This window comes from Acipenser ruthenus, chromosome 11 (genome assembly GCF_902713425.1).
Source record: "Acipenser ruthenus chromosome 11, fAciRut3.2 maternal haplotype, whole genome shotgun sequence".
Lineage (NCBI taxonomy): Eukaryota > Metazoa > Chordata > Actinopteri > Acipenseriformes > Acipenseridae > Acipenser > Acipenser ruthenus.
The window spans coordinates 18,809,607-18,834,357 of record NC_081199.1 but is presented as its reverse complement, the minus strand read 5'-3'; the positions used below and the strand labels follow the sequence as shown (position 1 = coordinate 18,834,357).

General features: G+C 39.3%; 1 protein-coding gene across 2 annotated transcripts in view; it reads right to left on the bottom strand.

The window, feature by feature from the left end:
• Window positions 1–24,751, bottom strand: part of LOC117427084 (contactin-associated protein-like 5) — a 400,337-nt gene that overhangs the window by 115,771 nt on the left and 259,815 nt on the right. For both annotated transcript variants that reach the window (XM_034045447.3, XM_034045448.3), the window contains exon 11: window positions 15,145–15,251. In XM_034045447.3, coding sequence (XP_033901338.3) covers window positions 15,145–15,251 — 107 coding nt within the window. The remainder of the gene's footprint in view (window positions 1–15,144; window positions 15,252–24,751) is intronic.

The window sequence follows — 24,751 nt, the reverse complement described above, 5'->3', positions numbered from 1 at the left end:
TTACAATTTTCGCTCAACTGAACGGTACCTCAGTTACAATAAAATAGAGAATAATCTGATGACCCCCCCCCCCCCCCGTTTATTTAATAAATCTGGGTGACAAACTGCTGGTTTAGGACAAAACAACAAACAGTAAGCTTAATTCTTTAAACTTTTAACTACAAGTATTTGGATGCACAGAATTAAAAAGACAAGTATTGGGTTAAGAGCACACCTATTTTTTTGTAACTTTGACGGCCTTTTGTAAAAGTTTGAAGGCCTTTTGATACCCAGCAAAGTTATACACTGATATTCTGATAGCACAGCAATTCAAATGAAGTTTGTAATTGGTTGTGTTCCTCAAATACACAATAAAAAGTGATATTTATAGGGTATACAGTTATACAGCGATACAGTGGTTTCGGACATCTAAGAACAGGTACTGCGAGCATCTGGATTCATACTCAGAGGTACTCTGTAGCCTCCTGGGACATTCACAGCTTGTTTGACACCCTCTTGTAGTTGCCCGTTTCTGCATATAAAGCAAAATGCTGTTTGTCAATCTCTCTTTTTTCTTATAAATCAGTCTTTGCAAGAATCATTCCAAAAACACTTGAATCAGTTAGGCACTACAGGTCTTTAAATTGCAGTACCAATTTGCAAGTTGCTAAGTGGTTGCGTTCCTCAAATTTGCAGTGCAAAGTGATATCTTAAAGAATAGGGTATATAGTGCTTTTTTTCGCCTCCCCTCGCTTTTGGTGCAAAACTGTGCTCCAATACACTCAGGCTGATACTGTGATCACAAAACACTTGGAATGGACTTAAATTGGTGCTTCTGTACTCTTTTTAGATGCACAACAATCTTAGCTAAAGAAAATGGGTTCCTTTGAGTTCGTAAGACCCACGACCGCCATTAGCTGAGCCTTACCCCGATGGTGTTTTTATAATGGGATTTGCCATAGGGAAGGGGGTGGTCTCTTATCGTACCCGTATCTCCACGACCCCTGGGCCAACAAACTCAGAAGGACATTCTTTGTGTGCACAAGAGTCTTAGCTAAAGAAAGACATCAGCCACGGGTTCAAACGCCACCCCACCGCCAGATGGTGGGCGTTGCCCCAAAGGGGTTTTATAATGGGATTTCCCATAGACATTTTTCAGGGTGCTGTATCTCGGGTTCCGGGGGTCCCCAAGACTTGAAAATCGGTATGGAGGTCCACCTCGGGGCCCCTGTCTATCCCTCCAAGTGATGTGTCCCCAGCTAGAAAGGACACCAGTTTAGACTTTTTTTGCCAACCTGGAGCTCAAAAGCTATTGGAAATGCAACCTTGACGTGCCATCATGCTGAAAATGTGAAAATTTGTTGAAAATGTAGCATTTGAAAACGGGTTGCTCCCTGTGAAACAGGGCCCCCAGACATGACCCTAGGAAGTTCAACCCGGTTTCTAGGCCCCGGGGTCATGGAGAGATGACCCTGAAAAGGGTAGTTTTTGGACATTTTTGACAGGGCGTATCTCGGATTCTGTGGGGGTTAGGAACTTGATTTTTTTTTTGCGTTGGTGCCCCATGGGGCCCCGCACAAGGAGTCCCCATTTTCATGGTTCAAATGCCAGGACGGCTTGGCAAAGTGAATTTTTTCGTCATGACATGAGTTTTTGGGTGAACCACCACACCTTTTTAGGGGGTGGTTTGGGGTGCTCCCCTGAGTCTATATCACTTTGAATGGTGTTTCTACGTGCTCGGGTTCGAGAGATATGCCTGAAAATGTGTTTTATAACACTGCCATAGACATGAATGGGGCTGAATACCCGAAAATATATTTTGCAAAGAATTGCTAAGGTGGGTGTATGCGTGCAGGGGTTGCATGGTGGTGTGTGCGTGCAGGGGTTGCATGGTGGTGTGTGCGTGCAGGGGTTGCATGGTGGTGTGTGCGTGCAGGGGTTGCATGGTGGGTGTGTGCATGCAGGGGTTGCATGGTGGTGTGTGCGTGCCAGGATTGCATGGTGGTACACGTGTGTGGAGGGGAATTGGAGTTCAGGTTTTGCGCACAAGAGGGGCGGGGAAAAGACTGGGAAGGGTAGGGTAAAAGAAAAATTACTACAATCATTTATTTTCACTTTCGAATTCCCAGTCTCCTTTCCCTCACTTTATGATTTTATTTTGTGATTATTTAATTATTGTCAAAATAAACGGCCTTCATCTACTCACAGTTGCAGTCTCATTTCTGTCCAAAAAGAACCTGAAACACTACAATATATTGATGGACGTTACATAAGAAAACGAGATGTCCTTTTTTCGGAATACCATGTTCCTTCCCAAAAATGTGTTTTAATATTAGCCTTTAATAAAGGAAAATGACTGCTTAAATTAATTTTCATGTATCTATTTCAGTGCAATGTAGTTTCTTCATGTAATAAGAAATACGTTTTTTAACATTTACATTTTTGTTTTTTTCATTAAAAAAAAAAAAGATTTCTGGGAAGAGTAAAAAATACATGAACTTTGATTAATGTACTAAGGGTTACTCTCAAATGAATTCACGATCCAGTTTATGGTAAACTGTGCATGCATGACTTAGAAACTCGGCTGTCAGCTGATTCCCCAAAACTGGGCTGAATTCGGAAATGCAAAGCGGCCCAGAATTTCGGATGTTATCTAAAAACCAAGGCTGCCCAGAATTTGGGACGTTATCTAAAAACCAAAGCGGCCCAGAATTTGGGACGTTATCTAAAAACCAAAGCGGCCCAGAATTTGGGATGTTATCTGCAAACCAAATCGGCCCAGAATTTGGGACATTATCTGAAAAGTAAAGCGGCCCAGAATTTGCGACGTAAATGAAAACAGGGGCAGTCTAATGTAAAACTGTGATTACATTAGAGATAAACTAATGTATCCTGTAACAAAACTGCAATAGCGTATATGTTTTATATTAAAATATATCGCAAAAACGATTATAGATATATGCTACTTGAAAGAAAAAAGTACACCACCACAGAAAGCCAATTCTTACATTCATGCATAACATCATAATTTATATAAAGTAATTCCTCATAGTTTGTAATATCAGTACAGTGTAATACCACATTATATTTTAATGGTAAGGTTGTGGAAAGCAGATCACTCTCTCTATCTGATCACAATGTTAAAAATGCCTGCACGCTTTTCCACTCGTGTGACGACATATTCATGTGACAGACATGGACCAATCAAAACGCGAGACTGTTATGCGGTTCCATCCCAAAAACCGGGCCTGTGTCATACCTCCATATCATTGGATAGGGGAGGGACTGACGTTCACTTCCTGTGACGTCACTGAGAGGGGTAGTGTCTAAAGGGCGGAGAAAGTTTTGGCAGTGTGGACAGAAAATACGTCACAGCCTGCTTCAGACAAAAGGTAAGAAAGACACGGAAAAATGCTGTAAATCCGATGTATGTGACATAATTATATTAGAACATTTATTATGTCTCATGTGTTTTAATATATATATATATATATAAGCAGATACTATTTCATGAACTAAATTTATAAGGTAATTGTTTTTCTCTGATAATAATGGAATGAGTAACTGTTATTTTATTTATCAATATTTATTTTAAGAAAATGCATCAAGAGTAGTATCCATTATTGTTTATACAGACCCTGAGAATAAACGTGTATTATGGCATTGCTATCACTCAGGTGAAACAATGTCTTGTAATTTGCCCAAACATCAATGTTATTCAACAAAACTTTCAGGAAGTATTGCAAGGTCTCAGGTCGTAAACATTTTGTACATGTATCTTTAAGCAGTATACATAACAAAAATACTTTACATTAATATAAGGAGGCTGTGTGATCCAGTGGTTAAAGAAAAGGGCTTGTAACCAGGAGGTACCGGGTTCAAATCCCACCTCAGCCACTGACTCATTGTGTGACCTTGAGCAAGTCACTTAACCTCCTTGTGCTCTGTCTTGCAGGTGAGACATAGTTATAAGTGACTCAGCAGCTGATGCATAGTTCACACACCCTAGTCTTTGTAAGTTGCCTTGGATAAAGGCGTCTGCTAAATAAACAAATAATATATATGACTTTTCACTTTTTTTTCAACACTATATATATACCATTTCCAAGATGCTACTGTAAAAAATTGAATTTTTGTGAATTTTTATAGGAAGAGTCAAATGCAGCCAAAAAACATCTGGTCCTGGGGGAGCATCCCACTGAAAATTGCTTGGTCCTGAAAAACGGTTAAATGTTTGCAAAACAAAACCCAGACTTTTTTTCAAGGTGTAATTATTTTTGTAGATTAATTATTGCTTGTAATCTGTTTTGAAAAGAAAGCAGTCTCAGCAAAATGACATAAGATTGCACTCCAAATTTGGAATATTTGTGCTTTATTGCACATTTTTTGTATTTACCGTACTAAGAACTTTGTGAGGACAGCCTAAAAGCTGTTTTTTTCAGGTGCATTGGCATCTTAGTGTAACAGTATATTTAAAAAAAAACCCCTCTTTTCTTCATTTTCTTAATTAAGTCAAAGAATGTGCTCTTGGAAATTCCAGTTCAGTATTCAGACAAATGCAGTAATTGGCCTCTACCAAGGTGCTAATGAATGCATGTTGTTATGGTTCACAAACTGATGGCACCAACACTGCATGCCTGACTGCAATGTTCTGGAATTTTAGAGAGAGAACCGTCTCAGATCAACCTCAGAGGTGACTTGCCTATAGCTTGGATTGTTTGTAACCTCAATTGTCGATCACTGTAATTCTTTGTTTAGTGGCTTTCTGTCTACTAGTGATGTGCGATTACGAAAATACGGTTAATTTCCAATTATTAAATTAAAAGTTACTTCCGCATCCCAGCCACTTTGAATTCCAGCAGTTTGCATCAAGCAGCCACTGAAGCTGCTCTCACCCTGGGATCTGTAGGGCAAGAACCTCGAGACCTGCCCTCCTGTTAAAGCTCCCATAATGCATACAAAACAGCGTCACAAACAAAAACATACAGGGAGACTAGCGTAGTGTCAGAACTGTTCGTTATAAATACTTGTCAGAGAAAGAAGGTGAGCGAGTGTTTAAATACTGTAATTTCATAAATACAAAAAAAAAATTCTTTACACATTTATCAATCACCTTATTAATGACGTTTCGTTCCGCAAGAAAAAAACAGCGGATATCAAATTATATAAATACATTATAAATTATTTTTATAATATTTTGTTAATAAACTTCCAGCCATGTATTACTATTATTAGTATTATTATTATTATTATTATTATTATTATTATTATTATTATTATTATTAGGATTCCAAGCTGGCTTGGGAAGCCTATTGTTATTGTAAATATTTTTTTTAATTAGGCTTCCAAGCCAGAATGGCACATATGATTGTAGCGTGGTTGTATTTAAAAGGTGTTAAAGGGAAGTTGCTACAATAAAAAAACATGGCGGCCACGTTGGATGATGTCATCAACATACAAAACTGGCTTAAAAAACCTTTGTCTCTGAAAACGCTAGTCTGATTGAACCAAAAATTGGCACACATGATCCTAGTGTGGTTGTCTTTAAAGGCTGTTCAAGGAAAGTTCCTACAATAAAAAACATGGCGGCCACGTTGGATGACATATTACCTTGCTAAAGCTCAAATGCAAACTTCAGTTCAGAAAGTGTCACAGTTACTATAGATCACACAAATGAACCCATTATTATTATTATGAATTGTTTATTTAGCAGACGCCTTTAACCAAGGCGACTTACAGAGACTAGGGTGTGTGAACTATGCATCAGCTGCAGAGTCACTTACAACTACATCTCACCCAAAAGACGGAGCACAAGGACATGTCAGGACTGCCCAGTCCCTGACCACATTCCGGCGCCTCCTTAAGACTCACCTCTTCAAACAGCACCTGTAGAACTCCTCTTTTTGTATCCTGGGACACTATCACCCTTCATTTAAATGTGCTTTATTTTGCTCTTATCTGCCCCCTATTTTACTGCATTTAGTCCTGTACTTCAGAATACTGTAATCTGCCAAGTGTTTAACCTGTAGTATTTTATATTTAATCATATCCTGATGTAACTATCACTATTTAATCATATCCTGATGTAACTATCACTATTATCTGCTGTATTATTGAATTGTGGTTTGTCACACTTGAACAAAAATTATTGTATTTCTTGCTCTTATTGTATTACTTGTATTGTAACACTTGAAATGTATTTGCTTACGATTGTAGGTCGCCCTGGATAAGAAATAATAAATAAATAATAATAATAAAATTATAACAAGGAGGTTAAGTGACTTGCTAGGGGTCACACAATGAGTCAGTGGCTGAGGTGGGATTTGAACCAGGAACCTCCTGGTTACAAGCCCTTTTCTTTAACCACTGGCCCACACAGCCTTATATGCTCTATATGCCATGCAAAACTAGCTTAAAATGCTTCACACTATCCAGACACTGGCCAAACCAGCAAGGTAAATGTTATGTACAGTGCCTTGCATAAGTATTCACCCCCCTTGGACTTTTCCACATTTTGTAGTGTTACAACCTGGAATTAAAATGGATTTAATTGGGATTTTTATCATTTGATTTACACAACATACTTAACACTTTGAAGGTGCAAAATATTTTTTATTGTGACACAAAAGTTAATTAAATAAAAAAAAGACATTTGTTGGTTGCATAAGTATTCACCCCCCTGAGTCAGCAATTACAGCTCTACTAGCTTTGCACATCTGGATCCTGCAATTCTTGCCCATTCTTCTTGGCAAAATTGCTCAAGCTCTGTTAAGTTGGATGGGGACCGTTGGTGAACAGCAATTTTCAAGTCTTGCCACAGATTCTCAATCGGATTGAGGTCTGGGCTTTGACTGGGCCATTCTAAGACATTCAGGTTCTTGTTTTTAAACCACTCCAGTGTAGCTTTGGCTGTGTGTTTAGGGTCATTGTCCTGCTGGCAGGTGAACCTCTGCCCCAGTCCCAGGTCTCTTGCAGACTGAAACAGGTTTTCCTCTAGAATTTCCCTGTATTTGGCTCCATCCATCTTGCCCTCAATCCTGACCAGTTTCCCAGGCCCTGCCGATGAAAAGCATCCCCATAACATGATGCTGCCACCACCATGCTTCACCGTGGGGATGGTGTTCTCAGGGTGATGAGCAGTGTTGGCTTTGCGCCACACATAGCGTTTTGCGCTAAGGCCAAAAAGTTCAATTTTGGTCTCATCAGACCAGAGAACCTTTTTCCACATGTTTGCTGTGTCTCCCACATGCCTTTTGGCAAAATCCAAACTGGATTTGATATGGGTTTTTTTCAGCAATGGCTTTCTTCTCGCCACTCTTCCATAAAGACCAGCTTTGTGGAGCGTCCGGGTTATAGTTGTCCCATGGACGGTTTCTCCCATCTCAGCTGTGGATCTCTCCAGCTCCTTCAGAGTTACCATTGACCTCTTGGTTGCTTCTCTGACTAATGCCCTCCTTAACTGGTCACTGAGTTTTGGTGGACGGCCTTCTCTAGGCAGAGTCGTGGTTGTGCCATATTCTTTCCATTTTTTAATAATGGATTTAACGGTGCTCCGGGGGATGTTCAAAGTTTGGGATATTTTTTTATAACCCAACCCTGATTGGTGCTTCTCCAGAACTTTATCTCAGACTTGTTTGTTTAGATATGCTCTCTAACAAACTCTGGGGCCTTCCAGAAACAGGTGTATTTAATCTGAGATCATGTGACACTTTAATTGCACACAGGTGGACTCCATTCAACTAATTATGTGACTTCTGAAGGCAATTGGTTGCACCAGAGCTTATTTAGGGGTGTCACAGCAAAGGGGGTGGATACTTATGCAATCAAGACTTTTCAGTTTTTTATTTGTAAATAATTTTGAAAAATATGTAGATTTTTTTTCCCCACTTCGACATTATGGACTATTTTGTGTAGATCAGTGACAAAAAATCCTAATTAAATCCATTTTAATTCCAGGTTGTAACACTACAAAATGTGGAAAAGTCCAAGGGGGGTGAATACTTATGCAAGGCACTGTATAGTGATCCACATTTTGTTTTGCTGTGATCCTTATTTTATGTTATGAAGACAGTAATAAACAAAAAACAAAATGGTGTTTTTTTTTTCTTTGTGCAATGTCCCTTTTTTCCACATATAATTTGGTGAAGAGTTTATTGCATGCACAGCTTAAAAAAAGTAAACACAATTATTTTATGAAAATGTGTCATTTGCTACTTTGTTTAATGCAAAGAAACTACAATGGCAGGGATAAAAAAAGAAATGAAAAAGAAAAAAAGTGATGTCTACTTATGTACTGTCTCCTCACACACAATGCAGCCGCTGCAGCAGCACAAGCAAGCTGTGACGTAGCTAGTAAATTGCTCACAAACACACATGTGCACATACAAGCACAGCCTCAACTGAAATGATGCAGACAATCTTAGAATAAATCACATTAAGCTTATTAATGGTATATAGATTAAGGATATGGCAAGTTTACTTTTAAAGAAATTCTTCATACAACAATATGAGGTAGATTACTTATGTTACCTCATCAAGTTTCACTAAAAGCTATTTCACACGCAAAGTGTGGAAACTAAATTAACAGTTCAATTCTATGTAAATGTGTTACAATTAATTAATTTAGTTCCATGAAAGGAAAATGCAACTTGAATTATACTTAACGGTTCCTTGAAGCTTAGACTTGGTCCGCTGGTTTGGAAACTCAATCTGTTGAAGTTTCCAGTACAAAAGTTCTCCTCTCAGCAATGAAGTCTTCAATCCTACATTGGATCAAACTCGGCAACAAAGCTTTCAATTCTTGATATAATCAACAAACAGCTGCAACAAAGTCTTCAGTCCTCAGTATAGGATCCACAAAAGCATCCGTCCGCTCTGTCCTCTTCGTTGAATCTTTTAGCTACGCAGGTAGCAGGGCACAGTTTCTTTTGGACCCAGACTGGTGTGTCTGATAACAGTCGCCGGGCCTCAGTCTCGTTGCTTGTGGTATTGACTCGCTTTCAGCTTGATTCCTCTTCTTGGGTCCCATCTTGGGTCCATTTTTAGGCAGAGTCCCAGAGTTGCAGGTTTGCTTAGCAGAGTGACAGCACCTTGATTAGCATTTGATGTGGGGTGCAATGTATTTAGTTTTGCTTGGATATTTATAGTCTTTTTCACTCTGCTAAATAGCCACTTTCAAGAGATCATTTGTGTATCTTGTCTTTTTTTAAACTCCCAGTCCTTTGATGTTTTATTGTCCTTTTCCACTGGGACATCACTAGATTATGTCTTCCTTGCATCAAAACGATTGTTGTTGCACTTGTGAATTATCTGTACATAATTCAACTGTACATTCAGCCTAATCCAGTTCGGGCGCCACCCAGCCCCGGTCACCTTGTTCATTAGGTCTCATAGTTCAGTATGTCTGCAAGAAACAGGCCCTCTTCTCAAGACACAGCAGTTTGTCCTCTTTCTCAAGACACACAGTTTCATTAATTAATCCAGTTACATTTCCAATACACATTCATGTATTATTATCTTAGTCAGGGAATATGTCCCACAAAAAACAACAAGGTTAACTTTGATAAAGTCCTTGCAGTTGTCACAGACAGTGCAAGCTACATGCACAGGGCATATAAAACCATTCTGAAAGGGCTGTTTCCACATGCAATTCATGCCTATCCTCTGAACTTGGTGTTGGAAATCTGTGTTATTAAACTAGAGGAATTAAACACAGTGGTGTCTATGGTGAAGAATGTCTTCTGAGTCCAATGCGTCAGCATCAGTACTTAGAATTTATGGAGGCGAAGGATGGGAGTAAACCACGTATGCCAGTCTTTGCATTTCAGACCCGATGATGCTCCTGGTTGAAATCTGTTGCATATTTGTCAGAATATTTGAATGTTATGACAGAATTTATTCAGGTAACTGAATAAAATGCAAAATCCTTCAAAAAGCTGTCAGCACTGCTGAACAGCAAATTTGCAGAATTGTTATCCCAAGCTACCTTTGTGATGGAGTACTCATCTGAACTGGTAAAACTGATTGAAGAACTTCAAGCAACAGCTGTGCCTCAGGATCACAATCTATACCAGTGGGTGCAAATTGTGCAGTTATTTCTTGATTATTGTGCCAGTGCAGGAGCAGAGGACTACAGGCAGAAAACAGTGGAAAGGTTGGCAGCATGTTCTGAAAGTGAAAGAGAGAGATGTGTCCAGCTCTTCAAGAGTGTCAAGGTGAAAGTAGTGAAAAGCTCAGGGTGGTTTTGCAAAGGCACCCATCCATCGCTACCTACAAAGCAGCACGTGTTTTTGATCCTCACCAGTTGCCACAAATGGACAGAGACAAAGACTGATTCCTGCCCTTTCAGCTGTTTCTAATTTTGAATGGCATGCTGTGGCAGGATGATTGCAGTGGTGACGTCACACCCGGAAGAAGACGCAAACACACAGCAGCTGGGGCAAAAACTGAGATGCGAATGCACTCGGTTTCTTTATTAAATAATAATGAAATCAAAGGTTTTTATACAAACCACAAAACAAACAGGCACAAGGGCCAAACAAACCAGACAGACAAACAAGTAAGTGTCATGCTGGCTAATCCAGCACGTTTTAGCAATTGTTATTTTTAAATTCTGTCTCCTCTCTATCAACCCGTACCTCCTCTCTGTACACCCAACCCGACTGAGTGACAATGTGTGTCTTTTATGCAGTTGTACCGAGACTCGATTGCTAATCAATCATTCAATTAGAATCTCGGTACAACTGCACATGTATTAATTACGTGTCCTTCCCCATGCTCACATAGCATTACATTTTAATCAGCACGTGAAGTGATGTGCAACCCTCGTGGCTAAATACAAATATACATTTTATCACACATGCTACACAGACCCATTCATATCCCGTGTACCAATGACTATACACCAACATTTAACACACTACATGCAACATATAAACAAACAATATGCACAAGGTGGGGTCACACTGCCACACATGCCTACAAAAAGGTTGCAGAAACTACCACAGCAGACTACAGCATAGCAACATGGTGGGAAAACTCAGGATGAGCCACTGATGGAACTTGCAACAGTTGCAAAAAGATATATTTGGCTACCAGTGAGCACTTCTGATGTCGAAACTACATTTCTGTTTATTCAGACCTCCTGAAAGACAACAGACGAAGCCTGACTGAAGACAACGTGAAGCTCCTTCTCATGTTAAAATATAACACGCGCTACATTTTTGGATTATAATTTATGTTTTACTTGGTTTGTATGACAATTCAATTTTCAAAAATTGCTTTTCTTTGTTTTCTTATTTTTCTTTTATCAAAATATCCCCCCTTTTTTGCAATCTCAGCTGCACATACTCTATAATTGTCTGCGTTGTAAAACGCAGACATTGTTTTCTCTCGGTTTCTTTATTATTGTCTGCGTTGTAAAACGCAGACATTGTTTTCTCAGTTTCTTTATTGTCTGCGTTGTAAAACGCAGACCTTGTTTTCTCTCGGTTTTTTTATTATTGTCTGCGTTGTAAAACTCAGACATTGTTTTCTCAGTTTCTTTATTGTCTGCGTTGTAAAACGCAGACCTTGTTTTCTCTCGGTTCTTTATTATTGTTATTATTCCAGTTTCTGACAAAATTCCGCACGCATCTCCTCCTAGAGCTTTGAAGTGATCAACTCAAAACTTTGCATAAGTATTGCACTCTATCTCATTTGAGTTGCTTTTACTTTTGGTGGCGATCGGACTGTTGGATTTGGGGGTAACAGGTCATGACCCCCAAAAATTAAACAGCTTATAACTCCTTTTAGGAGCAAGATAGGGTCATAGTTACAATTGAACATGTATAGAAACCCATCGGTTCTCTAAAAGTCTACATGAGTTTCGTTGACCTATGACCTTCACAGAGCCGGATATGGACATATTGCTGTTTCAAGAATGACTACTAAAAACTGGACAGCTCCTACTCCTACAGTTTTCAACCGATCAACTCTATTTTTTTGCTCAGCTCTTCCAATATGTTTGAGTTTAGTTGCTATTAATTTTTGTAGTGATCGGATTTTAAATGTGGGCGCAGTGCCCAGAAAAATGCCACATTCCAACTTTCTCTGTCTGCACTATCTCCTCCTAGAGCTTTGAACTGATCAACTCAAAACTTTGCACAAGTACTGCACTCTATCTCATTTGAGTTGCTATTACTTTTGGTGGCGATCGGACTGTTGGATTTGGGGGTAACAGGTCATGACCCCCAAAAATTAAACAGGTTATAACTCCTTTTAGGAGCAAGATAGGGTTATTATTATTATTATTATTATTATTATTATTATTATTATTATTTATTTCTTAGCAGACGCCCTTATCCAGGGCAACTAACAAACTATTGAACATGTATAGAAACCCATTCATTTCCTAAAAGTCAACGCAGGTTTTGTTGACCTATGACCTTCCCAGAGCCAGAGATGGACATTTTGAAATGTGGGCGCAGTGCCCAGAGTAATGCCACATTCCAACTTTCTCTGTCTGCCCTCTGGTGGCCAAATCTTGTAACTGCAGATTTGACAGTATAGTGCTCCTTAAACACTGCAGATAGTCATGTTTACTATAGCACCTGTATAGAAAACCAAGTATGCCATATCCAAAAATGACCTTGACCTGTCGTGTTTTACAACACAGACGAAGTTTCTCCAGAAGCTGTTACATAAGTCAATGGGTTATGTATAGTATTGCCTTTCTAGTAGAATTTCAGTAAAATGTATAGTTCATCCCATAATTTTAATGGTCAATGTATAAACATGCATACTTATAAACATATCAATATTTTTTCTGCACCTGTTGAAAAGATATTCTGTTTTCTGAGGACAAAAAATGTTTTGAGTCTTCTTTTTATGTATGGAAAAAAAATTATTCCGCCAAAATTCTCAAATGTGTGTAAAATCAACACCATTGCATGAAAAATCACGAAACTTGGTAGGGTGGTATAGGCCTAAGGGATGTTGGTTTAGGGCAAAAACGAAGGTAAAAGGTCACATGGTTTGGTGGCCATATTGGATTTTCCGCAAATTTTTGCCAATTTAAAAAAATCTTCTTCTCTAAAACTGCTTATGGTAGAGATGTGAAACTTGGGGCACAGACTACCTTTATGACCTTGTGGCAGAGCAGGGCTCTGCCCTTAGAAATACTGGCAGGGAAGGAGTTAAATTCTCCTCCCTGCCCAGGTTGATTGCATCAGGTGGGAGCAATCAAACAATTAATCATTCAATTAAGGACCCAGCCACCTGGCATAAAAGGAGGCCTCAGCCTCCCATTTGGGAGAGAGTTCTGGAAGGAGAAGAAGAGTGTTTTTGTTTGTGCTGAGTTATTGAAACCAGTGAAGGCAACACCCAGCCTGGAAGCTTTATTTTGTAAGTTTTGTTTTGTGTTGATTGTTTTGTGTTGTTGAAACCTTTTTGTTTGGCCCTTGTGCCTATTTATTTGGTATTTTTGTTTATTAAAAAGCTTTATTTTGAACTTTAAAACTGTCTCTGAGTCTCAAACCTCGGTCAATCCTGTCACAGACCTATATTTAGATTTGTTCAACAGAAGTGGATTAGTCACATAGTTCAGTGGCCATATGGGATTTGTAAAAATTATACAAATGCCGCCGGAATGGAATCGATCAACAAAACATTTTTTTCGGTTTAATAGTAGCAGCCCTACCATAAATTACATTACAGTAAACATATATATATATATATATATATATATATATATATATATATATATATATATATAAAATCTGGTACCAAGCTTAAAGAAAGATGTCTGTTATATACTTTCTGTTAAACTTGCACATACTAGATCATTTTTATAGCATTGTCTTTGCAGTCAAAGAATCTCATTGGCTGCAAAAAATGTCAAACCAAAGAGATTGCTAAGTTGACATGACCAACTACCTAAACATAAGACATGCAACCTGAGTAATACATGATTCCTATGACACATGCTTCTCTCGAAACTCCACCCGCGAAATCTGCACAACAAATCAAAGTGTATGACAGCTGCAGTTTATAGAATTGATTATTAGTAGCACTACCGATAGCCATGTAATTACATTGTAATAACACTGCAATTGTCATATATTTACCACATGGTAACAGTTATATAATTACATGGACTTTTTTACATAAAGTGCATGGTAACACCATGGCACAGGGCATTTATATGTAATTGTACTTATTTCACCAGTAGTTACCATATACAAGCAGGACATGTTTGTAGCTACCCAGTTATTACCATGTTATTGCATGGTTATGTATGTCCCTTAATCTAAAGTGCAACTATATTTGTTTACTAGCTATAACAACTTTAAGGGAACTCCAGGGATGTGACAAGATCCCTTAATTAGACCCCTGATAAGGGGGCTCTGTCCTTTTGCAAAAAGTTAGTAGACTGATCTGTTTGTATTTTACCAAACCTTAGATGACATTTTCAAAATTACAAATGACAGAAAAAAAGTCAGGTTATCCATCCAAGTCCAGCATATGTGGTTGGCATAGCCAAGTCATCTTTAGAGTGTAAGCTTGATGTTTGTCTATAACTACTGAACCTATCGAGTTAGAAGACAGTCACGCCAACAAGAACATCTATACCCACGCTCATGATAATTATCAATGCTAATTTTCCTAGTGTGCTTCAATAGCCATACAATTGTTCATTCTGTGTATTCTTTAGATGTTCTAAGGGGAAAACATACTGCAATATAATGCAGTATGACAGATGAGAGGAAACAAAGTACGTGGGGCTTAATTTATCTTTTGCTTTACTGAATACAGGCTGAATAAGCAAGTATAGCGGTTTGACACACTAATGCCTCTCTGTGTTTCAGGGACACAAGCCTGGTTGTAAATGCTACTGCAAATGAGACGTGGATTTAGGATATGGAATATTTCAAATACACTGCAAATTACTGTTGGTGAAACAGTACAATTTTGTAACTGTAAGTAATAGTTATACCATTAGCTTTTTATTTTAATACACAATGCATGCAATGCAATAGAAGGCAGCTCCAAAATAATAACAATAACAAATATATATTTTACAGACACTCTCTTACCCGAGCAGAGCTGGATGCCCTATATTTTAAATTCATGTTTTAAATGTGCCCTATCTGCTCAGATAATAAATCAGGATACTCTCCCACTTACAGTTATGGCAGGTGGCTCCAGTGTAGCCCGTTCCTGAACAGTCGCAGTAGAAGGTGCTCCAGGACTGGGAACATTGGCCCCCGTGCTCACAGTCGTTTGGTAAGCATCTAAAGAAAGAACACTTGGGACATTTAGAAATAAAGAAAACCAAACAAAAGGATATTAAAAAAAGAGATGCTTGTCTCTTTAAATGTGTCTATTAACTACACCTGTTTGCTAACCTGATAGGAGAAACATTTAAAAACCAGGGTGCATGAAAGTGGACTGTAGGGGGACACATCATTGAAAATAGAAATACTGGCCTTCAGTAACAAAACAGTGGCGGATTGCTATGTTTTAAGAAAGAACATAAGAACATAAGAACATAAGAAAGTTTACAAATGAGAGGAGGCCATTCAGCCCATCTTGCTCGTTTGGTTGTTAGTGGCTTATTGATCTCAGAATCTCATCAAGCAGCTTCTTGAAGGATCTCAGGGTGTCAGCTTCAACAACATTACTGGAGAGTTGGTTCCAGACCCTCACAATTCTCTGTGTAAAAAAGTGCCTCCTATTTTCTGTTCTGAATGCCGCTTTATCTAATCTCCATTTGTGACCCCTGGTCCTTGTTTCTTTTTTCAGGTCAAAGAAGTCCCCTGGGTCGACATTGTCTATACCTTTTAGGATTTTGAATCAGATCGCCGCGTAGTCTTCTTTGTTCAAGACTGAATAGATTCAATTCTTTTAGCCTGTCTGCATACGACATGCCTTTTAAACTCTGGATAATTCTGGTTGCTCTTCTTTGCACTCTTTCTAGAGCAGCAATATCCTTTTTGTAACGAGGTGACCAGAACTGAACACAATATTCTAGGTGAGGTCTTACTAATGCATTGTAAAGTTTTAACATTACTTCCCTTGATTTAAATTCAACACTTCTCACAATATATCCGAGCATCTTAATGGCCTTTTTATAGCTTCCCCACATTGTCTAGATGAAGACATTTCTGAGTCAACATAAACTCCTAGGTCTTTTTCATAGTTCCCTTCTTCAATTTCAGTATCTCCCATATGATATTTATAATGCACATTTTTATTGTCTGCATGCAATACGTTACACTTTTCTCTATTAAATGTCTTTTGCCATGTGTCTGCCCAGTTCTGAATGCTGTCTAGATCATTTTGAATGACCTTTGCTGCTGCAGCAGTGTTTGCCACTCCTCATATTTTTGTGTCGTCTGAAAATGTAATGAGTTTGCTTACTATACCAGAATCTAAATAATTAATGTAGATTAGGAATAGCAGAGGACCTAATACTGATCCCTGTGGTACACCACTGGTTACCTCGCTCCATTTTGAGGTTTCTCCTCTAATCAGTACTTTCTGTTTTCTACATGTTAACCACTCCCTAATCCATGTGCATGCATTTCCTTGAATCCTTACTGCGTTCAGTTTGAGAATTAATCTTTTATGCGGGACTTTGTCAAAAGCTTTCTGGAAATCTAAACAAACCATGTCGTGTGCTTTGCAATTATCCATTTTCAATGTTGCATCCTCAAAAAAGTCAAGTAGGTTAGTTAGACACGATCTACCTTTCCTAAAACCATGCTGACTCTCTCCCAGGATATTGTTACCATATAGGTAATTTTCCATGTTGGATCTTATTATAGTTTCCATGAGTTTCCATATAATAGAAGTCAGGCTTATTGGTCTGTAGTTACCTGGTTCGGTTTTGTCTCCCTTTTTGTGGATCGGTATTACGTTTGCTATTTTCCAGTCTGTCGGTACAACCCCTGTATCAAGAGACTGTTACATGATCTTGGTTAGCGGTTTGTAAATAACTTCTTTCATTTCTTTGAGTACTATTGGGAGGATCTCATCTGGCCCAGGGGATTTGTTTATTTTAAGAGCTCCTAGTCCCTTTAACACGTCTGCCTCTGTTATGCTAAAGTTATTTAAAATTGGATAGGAACAGGTCAACATGTGGGGCATGTTGTCTCCTTCCCCCTCTATAAAACCTGTGAAAAGTAATCATTTAATATATTTGCTATTTTTTTTCTTCATCTATGATTTTGCCATTTGTGTCTCTTAGACATTTAAAATCCTCTTTGAATGTTCTCTTGCTGTTATAATATTGAAAAAAAACATTTTGGAATTGGTTTTAGACCCTTAGCAATATTGATTTCTATCTCTCTCTTGGCCTTTCTAACTTCCTTTTTGACTTGTGTTTGCAGTTCGAAGTACTCTTTCTGTGTACTTTGTTTTTGGTCCCTTTTAAACGCTCTGTAAAGTGCAGTTTTTCGCTGAATATTCTTTTTAATTGATCTATTAAACCATTTTGGCCATTTGTTTTAGATTTAGATTTGTCTACTTTGGGATGTAATTGTTTTGCGCATCTAGTACTACATTTTTAAAAAACAGCCGTCCTTTTTCTGTGGATGTTTTCTCTATTTTACTCCAATCTACTTCTGATTTTATTCGTGAAGGAAAAAAAGAAAATAAAAAATGCTGAACTTGAAAAAAATTACAATTCGGCGTTCCTGAGAAGTGGCAGGTGTTTTTCTTCTTATTATTACAGATAGTAAAATCAATCCTTGGTTATTGTTTGGTGAAAATAAGAAAACAAAAGAAAAACTCAAAATGTACAAAACAAAAAACACATTAAAAAAGCAGTTACTGGACAGTCAAAAAGATATTTGGAGTTGCTTGACCAATCCCTTGTCTTTTAATAAAGAGCAACAACTTTTTTCTATGAATCACTTTGTGATTTAGGGCTATCCGTATCAGTCACTTAGTTGAATATAAATAAATATTGAAAATCCTTTTTTGGCCACTGCTCTTCCACATTAAGAGGTATTGCCCACAAGTCTCAGTGGGCACAGTTGGAGCAGCATGGAGCAGCAACTAGGTTACAGATTCTATTCTGAAGCATATGCAAGCTTACTGACAGGAATGAAAATCCTGAACAGTAAAAAGAAAAAAAAACCAGCAGGAAACACCACAGAATATTAACACCACAGAACATTAAACTAGGTTTATTATATTGTTTTATTCCTCTCTGAAATTTTCCTTTTGCTTCAAAACATCCACAACATCCATAATTTTGACAATGTATGCAATCTTTTTATGCACCCTCAAGGGAGCATCTGAGCTCCTGAAGGTTTAGAAAAAAACACATGCCCTGATCTCCTGTGCTCTTTAAATGCTTCCTGAATACTAAGTAATCATTTGTTAAATTCAGGAGAGAGTCGTTTTGCAACTAAAGTAGAAAAACAAATATATATACATATGAAGAAGTTAAAAGCAATAAGATCAATAATCGGTAAAAGAGGTTAAGGAAATTGTGGAGAGACTATACAATAAAGGCATTATATCAAAAGAATTGAAAAAATACATGCAGCCACATAATGCAAGAACAGGCCTAGCAAGAGGAAATCCTAAAATGCACAAAGAAAATCACCCTTTGCGAATGATAGTCAATACAATTGATAATCCAACACACATAATAGCTGAAATAGCAGAAAAACAACTTAGGTCACACGTTGAGAATTTACCCTGTTAAGGATACGACACAATTTTTAAAAAGACTTGAATCACTAAAACACAACCTTCCAGAGAATACAATTTTATTTTGCATGGATGTAAAATCCTTGTACCCAAGTGTCCCTCGTAAAGAAACTTTAGAAGCTTGTCAAAAAGCACTAGATAATAGACTAGATAAATCAATACCGAAACAGCAGAGGTGCTGAACATGATCAACGTAGTTTTACAAAACAGTTATTTTGAATTACAAACAAATTGATGGTACAGCAATAGGATCTAAATTAGGAATGCATTTTGCCAGTACATACATGGGGAAATTGAAAGAACAGTTACTTAGAAAATCAGAAAGAGAACCTTTAGAATACATCAAGACTGATCCTCAGAGCCAGCATTGCATGATATAATAAAAATATAAGTTTATATAAAGTAATGTTAATTACAATTAATACAGATTCAAAGATAGAAGTAAAAATGATGTCACACTATATTGAACACCATTACATCATGTAAGACTAAATCATGGATTTGAATGTAAACAATAACAAGTAGTTGTCATGCTGTCCAAACGTTGGACGGCTGGCTCTTTGAGCTAATATATATATATATATATATATATATATATATATATATATATATATATATATACAGTGCCTTGCAAAAGTATTCAGACCCCTGACCAATTCTCTCATATTACTGAATTACAAATGGTATATTGAAATGTTCGTTCTGTTTGATATTTTATTTTAAAACACTGAAACTCAAAATCAATTATTGTAAGGTGACATTGGTTTTATGTTGGGAAATATTTTTAAGAAAAATAAAAAACTGAAATATCTTGCTTGCATAAGTATTCAACCCCTGTGCTGTGGAAGCTCCCAGTTTACACCGATGAAAGAAATTGCCCTAACGAGGACACAATTACCTTACCATTGGCCTCCACCTGTGAACCATTAAAGTTGCTGTCACATTTTCTGGATAAAAACCCCACTGTTGAAGGATCATTGGTCAGGCTGTGAATCTGAAGGAAAATGAAGACCAAAGAGCATTCTACAGAAGTTAGAGATAAAGTAATACAAATGCATAGATTAGGGATAAGGGTACAAAATAATGTTTGGATATCCCAGTGATCACAGTTGGATCAATAATCAGGAAGTGGAAGCTGCATCACACCACACAGGCACTGCCAAGAAAAGGCTGTCCCTCAAAACTCAGCACTCAAACAAGAAGGAGACTTGTGAGAGAAGCCACAGAGAGGCCAACAATCACTTTGAAGGAGCTACAGAGTTCAGTGGCTGGGAATGGAGTAATGGTGCACCAGTCAACCATATCAAGAGCTCTGCATAACACTGGCCTGTATGGGAGGGTGGCAAGAAAGAAGCCGTTACTCAAAAAGTACCACCTGAAAGCACGTCTGGAGTTTGCCAGAAATCATGAGAGTGACCCAGCTGCGATGTGGGAAAAGGTTTTGTGGTCGGATGAGACCAAGATAGAGCTTTTTGGCCATTAGAATGTTCTACAATGGCCCAGTCAAAGTCCTGATTGAGCACTGAGAGAACTGAGTGAGCAGAGCGGAAGCCAGATTGGAGAGGGTCAAGCAGAGAGTGGTTGGACAGGAAAACAGAGAGCTGGCGGTGTACAGTCCGCTCGAGGGTTTTGGAGAGGCAGGGTAGGAGGGAGACAGGACGGTAGGGTCGAGGGTAGGTTTTTTGAGGAGGGGAGTGATAGAGGATTTTTTGAAGGCAGAGGGAAAGATACCAGAAAGTAGAGAGGTGTTGAGGAGGGAGGAGATGAAGGGGAGTAGAGCAGGAGCAGCAGCTTGAAAGAGGTGAGTGGGGAGGGGGTCCAAGGCACACGTGGTGGGTTTGTGACCCTGGAGCAGGGAGGAGAGGTCAGAGTCTGAGAGGGGCAAGAAGGTGGAGACGGAGGGCGAGTTAGTAGGGGATGTAGTGGGTGTAGGGGTTGGAGCAGTATGGGGTGCGGGGGAGGGAGAGGTGTTAAAGAGTTTGCGGATATCTGAGAATTTAGAAGAGAAGAAGCAGGCAAAGTTGTCAGGGGAGATAGAGGAGGGAGGAGGAGGGGGGACGGTTTAGGAGGGAGGAGAAGGTGGAGAATAGTTTACGTGGGTTGTTAGTGGAGGCTTCGATTACAGATTGGAAATAAGCACATTTAGCAGAGGAGAAGGAGGAGAGGAGAGTGTGGTAAAGGTCTAGGGCAGCAGGGAGTTTGGTTCTCTTCCATTTCTTTTCAGCAGATCGCAGTGTGATTCTTGCCGAGTGGAGCACAGAGGAGAGCCAGGGATGGGGAGGGGAGGGGCGAGCAGGTCGGGAGGTGAGGGGACAGAGGGAGTCGAGGGAGGAGGTGAGTGAGGAGAAGAGGGTGGAGGTAGCAGAGTCTACGGAGAGTTGTGAAAAGGAGTCGATAGGAGGGAGGTGAGAGAGAGCAGTGGAGGCAAGGACAGAGGGGGAGAGAGATCAGAGGTTACGGCGAGAGGTGACAGTGGGGGTAGGAGGAGCAGGGAGAGGGGGGAGAGACAGAGAAAAAGAGATGAAATAGTGATCAGAGAGGTCCAGGGGGGTGACAGAGAGGGTGGAGGGGCAGCAGGCCCTGGAGAAGGTGAGGTCCAGTTGACGGCCAGCTTTGTGGGTAGGAGGGGACGGAGAGAGACAGAAGTCGAAGGAGTGAAGGAGAGGGAGAAATCCAGCAGAGTGGCTAGGGTTGGAGAGATGGATGTTGAAGTCACCCAACAGGACAGTCGGGGTAGACAGAGAGGGGAGGGAGGAGAGTAGATAGTCGAGTTCATCTAGAAAGTGAGTGAGAGGCTCAGGGGGGCAGTACAGAACAATGAGCAGTTGACAGGGAGAGGTTAGTTGGACTGCATGAAATTCAAAGGTATTGACAGAGAGTGAGGAGAGATCGGAGGGGACAGAAAAGAGTAAGGAGGGAGAGAGGAGAAGACCCGTCCCACCTCCCTGTCCAGTGAGATGCGGGGTATGGGACAGGACGTAGAGAGAGGACAGGGCAGCAGGAGTAACAGTGTTATCAGGGGACAGCCAGGTTTCAGTGAGAGCAAGGTAATCGAGCGAGAGGTGGGAGGCAAAGGCAGATATGAAATCAGCTTTGTTAGCAGAAGAGTGACAGTTCCAGAGTGCACCAGAGAGTGTGTGGGAGGGGGGGAGAGGCAGAGAAATGAGGTTAGATGGGTTGGAGGAGCAGCAGTGGAGGGACGGCAGAGGATGAGGACGGGAGGACAGAACAGGGATGTGAGAGACAGTCATAGCAGGACAAGCAAGACAAAAGGCACAGTAGGAGCAGTAGGGTGGAGGGTACAGACCCGACTAGTAGATAGCTTCTTCTAGAGCCCCATTAGGTTCGGATCTAGTCGAACAGCGTCTCAGCGCAGGCCTCCCCTTTGCCTTCAAAACAGCATCAATTCTTCTAGGTACACTTGCACAAAGTCAGGGATTTTGTAGGCATATAGTCAGGTGTATGATTAAACAATTATACCAAACAGGTGCTAATGATCATTCAATATGTAGGTTGAAACACAATCATTAACTGAAACAGAAACAGCTGTGTAGGAGGAATAAAACTGGGTGAGGAACAGCCAAACTCAGCTAACAAGGTGAGGTTGCTGAAGACAGTTTACTGTCAAAAGTCATACACCATGGCAAGACTGAGCACATCAACAAGACACAAGGTAGTTATACTGCATCAGCAAGGTCTCTCCCAGGCAGAAATTTCAAGGCAGACAGGGGTTTCCAGATGTGCTGTCCAAGCTCTTTTGAAGAAGCACAAAGAAACGGGCAACGTTGAGGACCGTAGACGCAGTGGTCGGCCAAGGAAACTTACTGCAGCAGATGAAAGACACATCATGCTTACTTCCCTTCGGTGCTCTGGACTGATGAGTCAAAATTTGAAATATTTGGCTGTAGCAGAAGGCAGTTTGTTTGCCGAAGGGCTGGAGAGCGGTACACGAATGAGTGTCTGCAGGCAACAGTGAAGCATGGTGGAGGTTCCTTGCAAGTTTGGGGCTGCATTTCTGCAAATGGAGTTGGGGATTTGGTCAGAATTAATGGTCTCCTCAGTGCTGAGAAGTACAGGCAGATACTTATCCATCATGCAATACCATCAGGGAGGCATCTGATTGGCCCCAAATTTATTCTGCAGCATGACAATGACCCCAAACATACAGCGAAAGTCATTAAGAACTATCTTCAGCGTAAAGAAGAACAAGGAGTCCTGGAAGTGATGGTATGGCCCCCACAGAGCCCTGATCTCAACATCATTGAGTCTGTCTGGGATTACATGAAGAGAGAGAAGCAACTGAGGCTGCCTAAATCCACAGAAGAACTGTGGTTAGTTCTCCAAGATGTTTGGGCCAACCTACCTGCCGAGTTCCTTCAAAAACTGTGTGCAAGTGTACCTAGAAGAATTGATGCTGTTTTGAAGGCAAAGGGTGGTCACACCAAATATTGATTTGATGTAGATTTATCTTCTGTTCACTCACTTTGCATTTAGTTAATTGATAAATATAAACTATTAACATGTCTATTTTTGAAAGCATTCTTTCTTTACAGCATTTTTTCACACCTGCCTAAAACTGTTGCACAGTTCTGTATATATATAAAGCTGGATATTAAAATAGTCCCAACAGTTTCTGGTACAGCAGACTCAGTATTAATTGAACCCCATGGCTTATTGTCTTTTATAAAAAGCAGAGGAAGATGAATTAGATGTTGACATTCTCTACACCATTGATTAATCAATAACATCTGGTATCAGCAGGGCAATAGGGGTCTGTAAAATAGGTATACATATTAATGATATCTGGAAATGAAGTAAAGCATGTTTTACAAGTACTTTTTTGTAAATGCATAGACTGTTTGTGTGTGTTATCATATGTTAATGTATGATTCAACATTTAAAGGTGGTGGGGGTGGGGGGGGGGCACAGAGAGGAGTACCACCTTATATTAAAACCAGATCAGATACAGAATAAGAATATATGTATCCAACCAACCCATTTCTGGCTTCAGGACTGTGTTCAAGACATCAGGAGAAGTAGCTGTTCTTGTGTGCTCCATTCACTTAATGTATTAAGGTGTTACCTCCCCTACTGGGTCACATGTACTGTATAACCTCTGAGTTACGCAAGTCTGAATTGTCTAATTCTGAAAATGAATTTTCAATGGTTTTAATAAATGTGTATGCCTGCTATCTACACTCTTAATCTGGCAAATACAAGGTTACAGTACACTAAAGCAATACTCATATTGTTATGGTTGTAAAGTCTTTGAAACAGGACTATAAATGGAAAAAGGCTATTAAAATCGTAACTGTGCTGATATAACCCAAATGCAGACATGTGCAGTCCTATAACTATTATATACTTCTTTATTATTAATATACAATCCAGCTTTGTCTTCCATTCATGACCAATGTTTATTTAGTCCATTGTGATTTTCATTGAAAAAATGAAAAATATTGATGAAGAGAATACCATTAAGTGAGGTAAGTGACCGATTGGGTTGTCACTGTTTTGAATTGACTTTGCAGTTGAACACCATATTTATATTGGTATGGCAGGTGTTTATAATTGTATGTCCAAAATCCCTGTGTGGAATTAGAAATCCATCAGCAAATATATTTTAGAAAAAAAAGGCACGTTTCAGCAAATGACCAGACTAGAACATTTGCTGATGACTGCATTTTTTGCTTGGACACATTTTTGATGTATAGTCTTGGAGATGCAATATTACCATGCTTCAAGGTGCTTTCATAGGATAATTACAACCCATTCAAGCATACATTCCATTTTTATTTTCAACTTTAAGCTCATTGTAGGATACCTAAAAACATTATCCTACTTCTGAACAGCAACCTCTTATTTATTAATTTGCTTTGTGTTTATTTATTTAACCCTGTTATTTTATTTGAAAATAGGATCACAGGAGAGACCGTAATCATAGCCAAAGCAATAACACACAATTCAATTTTTCTTCGAACAATGGTTTTATGGCTGCCTAGGCCTTGTTATTAATGTAAAAATGCACTAGTGGGTGTGTGGCGCCCCTTTGTCCCGCCCCTTTGTT